Here is an 8,699-nt window from a genome sequence, read left to right as displayed (position 1 = left end):
GGAGGCTATGCCACCAGCATTTCAAATATCAGCAGGGTCACCAATGGTGGACAGGTTTCAGCAGAGGTTCCAGATTGAGATAAACTGGCAAGAAGGAAGGGGCCTTCCTCTTCTCAAAGAATTGGCCAGTGAAAACCTTAAGAATAATAGTGAAACACTGGCTGATATATTACTGGAAAACTTTATGAATACTTCAGAAACACTGTCTGATGTAGTGCCAGAAGATGAGCCCCTTAGGTCGGAAGAGACTCAAAATACAACTGAGGAAGAGCTGCCTCCTCAAAGTAAAGTCTACCTTAATGATGTAGATGGAGTAAAGCTTTCAGGACCTCCATTTACTGATGAGGAACAACTCAAAATGGGAAGAAACAGCTGCAAACATCCATTAATAATTAGAATGTGGAACGTATGAAGTATGAATCTAGAAAAATTGGAAGTTGTCAAAAATGAAATGTAAAGCATTAAGATTGATATTCTAGGCATTAGTAAGATGAAATGGACTGATTTGGGCCATTTTGAATCAGACAATAATATGATCTACTATGCTGGGAATGGCAAATTGAATAGGAATTGTGTGGCATTCATTGGCACAAAAAATCTTTCAAGATTTGTCCTGAAGTACAATGCTGTCATTGATAGGATAATATCCATATGCTTACCAAAAAAAGATCAGTTAATACTATAATTCAAATTTATGAACCAACTACTAAAGCCAAAGATGAAAAAACTGAAGATTTTTATCAACTTCTGCAATCTGGAATTGACCAAATATGCAATCAAGATGTATTGCTTATTACTGATGACTAGAATCCAAAAGTTGGAAACAAAGAAGAATCACCAGTAGCTGGAAAATATGGCCTTGGTGATAGAAATGATGCTGGAGAATGCATGATAAAATTTTGTGAGATCAATGGCTTACTCATTGCAAATACCTTTTTTCAATAATATAAACGGTGGCTGTATATGTGGACCTTGCCAGATGGAATATACAGTAATCAAATCGACTACACCTGCACAAAGAGGCAATGGAGAAGCTCAATATCTTCAGCCAAGACAAGGCCAGGAGCTGACTGTGGAACAGGCCATCAAGTGCTCATATTCAAGTTTAAGTTGAACCTGAAGACAATGAAAACAAATCCACAAGAGCCAAAATATGAGCTTGATTATATCCCACCTGAATTTAGAGACCATCTGAAGAATAGATTTGATGTACTGAACACTAATGACTGAAAACCAGATGAAATCAAGACCAAAGAAAGCAAAATGTCTTTAAAAAGACAGGAAAGGAAGAAAAGACCAAAATGGATGTCAGGAGAGACTCTGAAACTTCCTGTTGAATGAAGAGTAGTAAAGTGAATGGAAGAGATGACAAGATAAAAGAGCTGAATGGAAGATTTCAAAGACCAGCTTGAGAAGACAAAGTCAATTTAAAAAAACAAAACAAACTCACTGCCATTGAGTTGATTCTGAGTCATAGTGAGCCCCAATGGGTTCTCAAGGCAGTAAATCTTTATGGAAGTAGATCACTCAGTTTTCCCTTAGCAGAGTGGCTGGTAGCTTTGAACTGCCAACCTTCAGATCAGCAGTCAAATGCCTTAGGCACTATGCCACGAGAGCTCTTTACAAAGTCAACTTTAAGTCTTTGTTTCTTCACAGAAGTCTAAAGTCTTTTGTGGAAAGCAGTAGATACACATTACTATTTGTTTAGTCTCTAGGATTAGGGTCAGTCCCACAAGTCTGATTCACTCAGCATTCATGGATGAAATCTATCACCTGGCTGAAAACCAGCCCAGAGCTACAGGCTCCTCTGATGCCACCTCATTAGCAGACCTCTCTCTACTGCTGACTTCTCTCTTCAAATGAAGCAGTCAAATTCCCAGGGCCAGCTCTAGGTGTCCTCCACCCCCTGATCTATTTGCTCAGAGCCCTGCCTTACCTTTGTAGCTATTCAGTGACCCAACCTCCCCAGCCTGTGATTGCCCAGAGGTGCTGCAGCTGACTTGCCTGAGATTAGAGCCCCACCCTCCTGTTGTGCCTGCTTGGTGGCCTAACCTCTCTGCCCTCTGATTTTACTAGTACAACTGGCGCATGCGTTTGGCCACATGAATTCTCACCTTCTTGGTGCCTTCTACAGACTAAAGGGACAGGAAGTACATCATAAAGTAACTGCCTATATCCTTCTTATGTCCATATCCCGAAGACAGTAAACAACTCAAGAAGTAGCTGATACCACTTTTTATTGACTAAAACAGGAACAGAACAGGTACACCATTGGCTGGGTGCATTTGGAAAGCAATGAAAAGAAAGGAGCAGAGTTAGAGCCACTTAAGCTATTCCAAAATTATCCAAGAAGTCTTCAATATTCTTCTGGTGCTGGCACACTATGGCGACTTCACCAAGGCCTTGCCAGGGTGGGAACACCAATCTAAGGGCAGAGATGTCCAATGGAGGTAACTGCGCTCTAAAGTGGCGTGATAAGAGGCAATCAATGCAGCCATCTATAAGACAGCCTTCTATGCATTCTGGCAGCTGGATTTCATCAAGGAGGTTTTGCCCAGCCAAGGAACAGTATATATTTGGAAAGAGCAGAGGGCTTTCTGTGAAGGGAAAAGAAAAGGGCAGTCAGAGAAGTTACAGTTAAAGAGGAAAATGTCCCAATCATTAGATGTATAAGTGCAGGGTGAGGAATAATGGTGGTGGGACACTTGGCCCCTCCTCCTCTAGGTTCCAGAATACTCTGGAACATCCCCTCTCACAACCACTCTCATTATTCTAAGTAAAGGAGCTATTCCTCTGTGTTCAAGGAATTCCACCCACCCTGTCCCAGTACAGCCCTGTAAGAGCAGCCCATAGGCGTCCATATGAGGGGAGTTTCTGTGGCCTAGGGGTAGAGGACAGGGAAAGCATTCCCTCCACCTTCAGTGTCTGTTGTTGTTGTTATGTGCCCCCAAGTCAGCCTCGACTCATAGCGACCCCTCCTTGGGTTTCCGAGGCAATATCACTACAGAAGTAGATTGCCCAACCTTCCTTCCGAGGAGTGGCTGGTGGGTTTGAACCGGCAGCCTTCTGGTTAGAAGTCAAGTGCCTTCAGTGTCTGGGTCAGTCTTATACAGGACCAGATGAAGAACCCAGGGGATAGACGGGGACTTATGTCCACAAAATTACCCCTGAAAAAGGAAGGACTGACAAGAGGGAAGTACAGCTCTTTCCAAGAGGAAAAGAAGCTGGCATTTATTCAGTGAGTGAGGGCAGAGCAGAGCCACAGGGTCAGGGCTTAGGTTGCTCACTCACAGGCCTCCAAATATCTGCTGATCTTCTCAGCATGGCTGTAGCCTGTGTGAGCCAAAGCATAGCCCTTTCTCTCTCAGCAGGTGCTACCTCAGCAGCTGCTACCTCCTGTCCAGCAGGCAACACTCTAAATACATGCAGTGCTTTCCTAACCATGCTCTAATTCTCAAGCTACAATCCCTCCCTTACGAATTCATGTTAATAATATATCCGCAAGAGTTTACACAGGCACACTGCTCCCCCACACACATATGCAACCACACACATGTGCACCTACATCCACATACCTACACTCTCCCACATACACAGGTGTGTATACACATGCACTCCACCTCCCACCTCTCTCCTATGCACTTTCCCCTTCCCCATATAAGGCTCATACCTTCTTCAGGTGTGGCTGGTCATGGAAGGGACAAGTGGCCAAGTTGGGCTGGGACTTGGTACATGTTGTTCGTCCAATCTCCACATCCAAGAAGTAGTTGATCCCAGACACGATCTATGCACGTGAGAGAGTAGGGTTTGTTTCCAGCACTCCTTATCAATCTCGTCCACAGTTCATTCACTGTTACTAAGTCAATTACTAAGAAATCAGCATGTTCTTTAAGGCCTCCGGGCCAGCACTGATGTGCTGCTGGAACTGTCACCACAAAGCACAAAAACTACCCTCCTTCTGACTACAGGAGATGCAGCTGCCACCTCCTGATAATTAGTTTATGGAGCAATATGCATGACTTCACAAGGTCTCAGGCAGCCAAGAAGAAACATGGAAGGGGAAGTCAGGGACTGAGTGCCCATTAACTGGATTGGAGAATGGAAGATGTAGGTAAACAATCCCAGGAGCCCACAGGCAAGGGCTAAAGCACAAAGTGATCCTTCTGCCATCACCAAAGATAAAGTTCTGCTAACGCTGGCTATGGAGGCAGAGACACTGGGTCTAATTTTAGGAAGACTGTTATTTAAGCTAACTTCCAATTACTGACATTTTTCCCAGAGGATCTCATTCCTATATTTAACAGATGTATGTATTCCCTCTTCTAAAATCAGGAAATGAGATGCTTCACACACCAAGTTTTTAGGTGTATAAAGACCGCTCCTCATAATCCTTCCATTTTACATGTTATTTTCAATGCAAATGTTTCTAAAGTATTTTACACAACTGCTTATCTTTTACATTTGAGATTACAGTATACAATTGAAGCATGTCCACATACCAGGATGAGAAATCTGGTGACCAGAGGTCCAGACACGTACGTGACACCCCCAACAACCCTGTGTTAGTTTTTCCATCTCTAAATGGCACATGTTTGTTGTTGTTATGTGCCGTTGAGTCGGCCCCGACTCATAGCAACCCCTCCTTGGGTTTCCGAGGCAGTATCACTATGGAAGTAGGATTGCCCAACCTTCCTTCTGAGGAGTGGCTGGTGGGTTTGAACCTCCAGCCGTCTGGTTAGCAGGCAAGTGTCTTAGCCACTATGCTACCAGAGCTCCTGCACATGTTTAGGTGTGATGATTTATAAAGCTCATTCTTCGCTCCAAGTTAGTGTCATGTTACTCAAGGGGCAGGTCAGCAGGGACTATCCAGTCCAACAGGGGCAGTGCCAGCCCATTGTTAGAGAGTCTGGTCTTGACGCCTCAATTTTTAGCTTTTAAGTGTTGGCATCCCATGCAACATGTTTGCTGTGTTGCTGCGCCCTGCTCTGCAAATGGGGTGCAGGTCCTCAGGTCTGAATTCTAGCCTTTCTTCAAGGATAAACTCAAGTCCCAGAAGCCCTTCCTCTATGCTCCCCTCTACAACTCCTCCCATCTGGTCACAGGCCTCACTACATAGCAAGCAGCAAAAGCAGGGGTCAGTCAAGCCCATTTCAGGGTGGGGAATGTATGAGGCTCCTCCCAGGGTGAAGAGAAGCACTTTCCAGAGGCCTTTCTTCTGGAATTTCTGAAGCACATTTTGATTCCTATGCAAGACATGAGGTTCTGGAGTTAACTCAGTGGTGTCTGCTAGGAACCTCCTGGCACTCAGGACCATGGTGAGGGGCCAAGCCCCAGGAGGTATGATTGTTAGAGGTGACAAGGCTCCCAGAGAGCTCAGCTCTAACACCTCCATTGCAAAGAAATGGAGGCTTGGTCAGTTCTGGTGGCACAGCTGAGAGGATATACATGGAATCTGATCCTGAGGAAACATCAGACCAGCCCAAACCGAGTTCACAAACTAGCTTAATTCTTCAGAAATAAGATCATCAAGCAAAGACTGAGGAGGAACTGTTTCAGATGAAAGGAGGCTGAAAAGACAGGCAAGTGGCTCAGTGCATTCGTGATGGGGAGTGCCTTTTGCTAGAAAGGTGTTATTGGGACAATTTGTTGTTGTTGTTGGTAGGTGTCATCGAGTTGTGTCTGATTCATAGCGACCCTATACAAAGGAAAACGAAACAATGCCCACTCCCGCACCAGCTACACTATCCCTGCTATATTTGCGCCCATTGTCGCAGCCACTGTGTCAATCCATCTCATTGAGGGGGACAATTTAAGGAAATCTAAATAAGATATGCACGTTGGATAATGGTGTGTATCTGTGTTAACTTTCTGGTTTTCAAAATTATATTGAGGCTATGTAAGAGAATAAGAGCTCTGGTAGCGTAGTGCCTAAGGCATCTGACTGCTCACCAGAAGGCTGGCGGTTGAAACCCACCAGCCACTCCTCGGAAGGAAGATGGGGCAATCTACTTCCGTAGTGATACTGCCTCGCAAACCCAAGGAGGGGCCGCTATGAGTCAGGTCTGACTCCAAGGCACATAACAACAACATGTAAGAGAAAGCCCTTGTTTTTAGGGCACATGCACTGAATGGTTTACTCTCAAACCCTTCAGAAAAAGAAACGTATATAGATATATACACCCATGTTGTTGTTGTTGTTATGTGCCGTCAATCGGACCTGACCCATAGTGAGCCTTCTTTGGGTTTCCAAGGCAGTATCACTACAGAAGTAGATTGCCCAACCTTCCTTCCCAGAAGTGGCTGGTGGGTTTGAACCGCCAGCCTTCTGGTGAGCAGTCAAGTGCCTTAGACAGTATGCTACCAGAGGTCCTTTATACACCCATGCACACATGTATATTGGGAAAGAGGTGGGTAAAGCAAGTATAGTAAAATATCAACATTTGAGGAACCCAAGTGAAAGAGCTACTGAGATTCTTTGTACTAATTTTGCAACTGTTGCGCAAACCAAGAATTATGTCCAAATAAAAAGGAAAAAAAAAATAAACTTTTAAGAATCATTAAGTGGCAGAACTAAACTGGGCTGTCTTTCCTTCTCCCCTGGTCATTTCACAAGAGGCGTGGGGTGGGGCTAAGCAAGAATCAGGCCCTGTCCCTGAAGCCAAGGGGCACTCTATGCTTAAAATAGAAATGAAAGGGCGCCAGCCAAAAGTGCCCAACCCGGTTTAGAGGGAAGGCAGTAGTCTAGCAGTGACACCATGCTAAAGACTGTGGGTCCACAAAGGAAACTGCCCTAGGTGAGAAGCTGTGGGCACGTCTGAGAGGGCCGCGATCTAACGCTCCAAACTGCAGGCTGCAGTATAGAGGTTTCCTCTGCACAGAGGCAGCGGCGGTACCGAGAGTACACAATGGTGGCTCTTGGGGAGGGGCTGGGCCTAGAGAAAGGGGCGCTCCAGGACGGGGCTAGGACTGAGAGGGTACTGCTTAAAGTCACCGAAGAGAGGGCACTGGGGGAGGAACCTGGGACCATGAGAGGAAAGTGCGCTCGCGGAAAGGCCTGAGATCCCTGGTTGAAGAGGCTCTGAAGGGGTCCGGGACCAGAGGGGTTAATATGGGCAGGGCGCAATACTCCAGGCGAGGCGGACGGACAGGCTAAGGTCACTGTGGGGAGGGATCCCGGCAAAAACTTATGTCAAGCCTCATAATGGAGTTACGGCTCCCGCTGCGGACCATAGCCTTCCACAACTCCCAACTACTTTAGAATCTAAGGTCTAATACACTCCTGACTAAGAATAGCTGGGGCTTTCCGGCGGCTTAGAAAAACCGGCTGGCAGACAGCCTGAGGCGAAAATGTGGGCAGTCCCCCCCAACAGGCCCCACCCAGCACTGCCCTGCCCCGCTCCGTCCCACCCGCGAGTAAGCAAGCAGGCGGCGAACCCCGCGCTCGGGACTCGGGGGACAACAGGCCCACTTCTGCGCTCAGGCCAGCCAGCCAGACGCACCTGTTTGCGAGCGCGAACCACTTGCACCACGCGGCTGTGGAACTTGTCGTTGCTCGCCTTGTTGTATTCGCTGAGGGCGAAGTCCACCGCGCGCTGTACGCCCTCCTCCGTCGCGTCTGCGTCCACGATGCCGCCCAGCAGGCGCGGGGGCTTGGCAGAGTTCGTGGCGCTCGCCAGGCTCAGCATCCCGGCTAGGGCCACTGCGGCCAGCAGGAGCAGCGAGCTACGCAGGGTCGCGGCCATGGCTGGCTGGAGCTTTACAGCGACCCGGCAGAAGGAAAACGCTAGAGTACAGACCAGGTCGAGAAACGACTGCGAAACTCCACTCCCCGACCGCCGGGGTGTCTATATCGGCCTGCCTCCAGGAAGACCGCCCTCTGCCCTCCTCTTCCTGGGTGGCCACCCATCCAGCCCCGCCCCGCCTGTCTGGCGCCCCCTGCAGAGCTCATCCTCCGTTTCGCCTCTTTGTTCCCCTCCTCTTCCTACTCCCAGCTTCTGCCCTGCTCCTTGGCCCTTTCACATTTTCTACTCCTCTCCTCCTTTCCTACTCCTCTCCTCCTTTTCTAGTCCTCTCCTCCCTTCTCTCCTCCATTCCCTTTCTCTCCCTTTTCCCCTGCCCTTATTTTTTGGTTCCTCTTCTACTTTCCTTGGGTCACCCCTCTCAAGTGCCTGGCAAAGCAGTGTGACCTCTGAATTCTGTCTCCTCTTAGGAGGGAAAGACAGGTATCCTTCCACCTGAGTGTATTAGACATTAGATTCTAAAGCACTTGGGGTTGCGAAAGCCTGTCTTCTGCAGTGGGAGCCCAACTCCATTATGAGGCTTGATAGAATTTCAGATTCCATTTGGGTTCTTTCTCACCATTAAACCAGCATTGTGACTAAGCATAGGCAAGTTCCAGACAAACCTAGGGAGGGGCAGTTTGTCTTCAGAAAAAGTATGGTTGAAAGTAGATTATACTTTCACAAAGGACTAGGGAACTTGCCTGAGAGTGCCCTTTTCGAATTTAAACTAAAGTTGGGGTCTTGGTATTGTTTAGTGGCCATCTTGTGGCTAAGACTCAGGCTGCATAGTCATGAGCAGTAGTAGCCTGTTTGGACAACCAACTAGCCAGGTAGGCAAAGCCCCAAAACCAATCCTATAACCCTTTCCTATCTTCACATTCCAATCATGATATTTTCCTTCCTTCTGTAGTCCTGCCT

General features: G+C 47.2%; 1 protein-coding gene across 1 annotated transcript; it reads right to left on the bottom strand.

The window, feature by feature from the left end:
* Positions 1–2,513: 2,513 nt before the first annotated feature.
* CST3 (cystatin C) lies at positions 2,514–7,742 on the bottom strand. The gene is made up of 3 exons (XM_007956247.1): positions 7,500–7,742; positions 3,671–3,784; positions 2,514–2,597 (listed from the first exon to the last, which is right to left on the bottom strand). The coding sequence occupies exons 1-3, from the start codon at positions 7,740–7,742 to the stop codon at positions 2,514–2,516; spliced, it is 441 nt and encodes a 146-aa protein (XP_007954438.1).
* Positions 7,743–8,699: the final 957 nt, after the last annotated feature.

The sequence above is a fragment of the Orycteropus afer genome, unplaced genomic scaffold (genome assembly GCF_000298275.1).
Source record: "Orycteropus afer afer isolate SDZICR_OR568_19922 unplaced genomic scaffold, OryAfe1.0 scaffold00594, whole genome shotgun sequence".
In the NCBI taxonomy this organism is placed as follows: domain Eukaryota; kingdom Metazoa; phylum Chordata; class Mammalia; order Tubulidentata; family Orycteropodidae; genus Orycteropus; species Orycteropus afer.
Note: the sequence above shows the minus strand (reverse complement) of the source record. Positions and strands in the feature narration are given on the sequence as shown.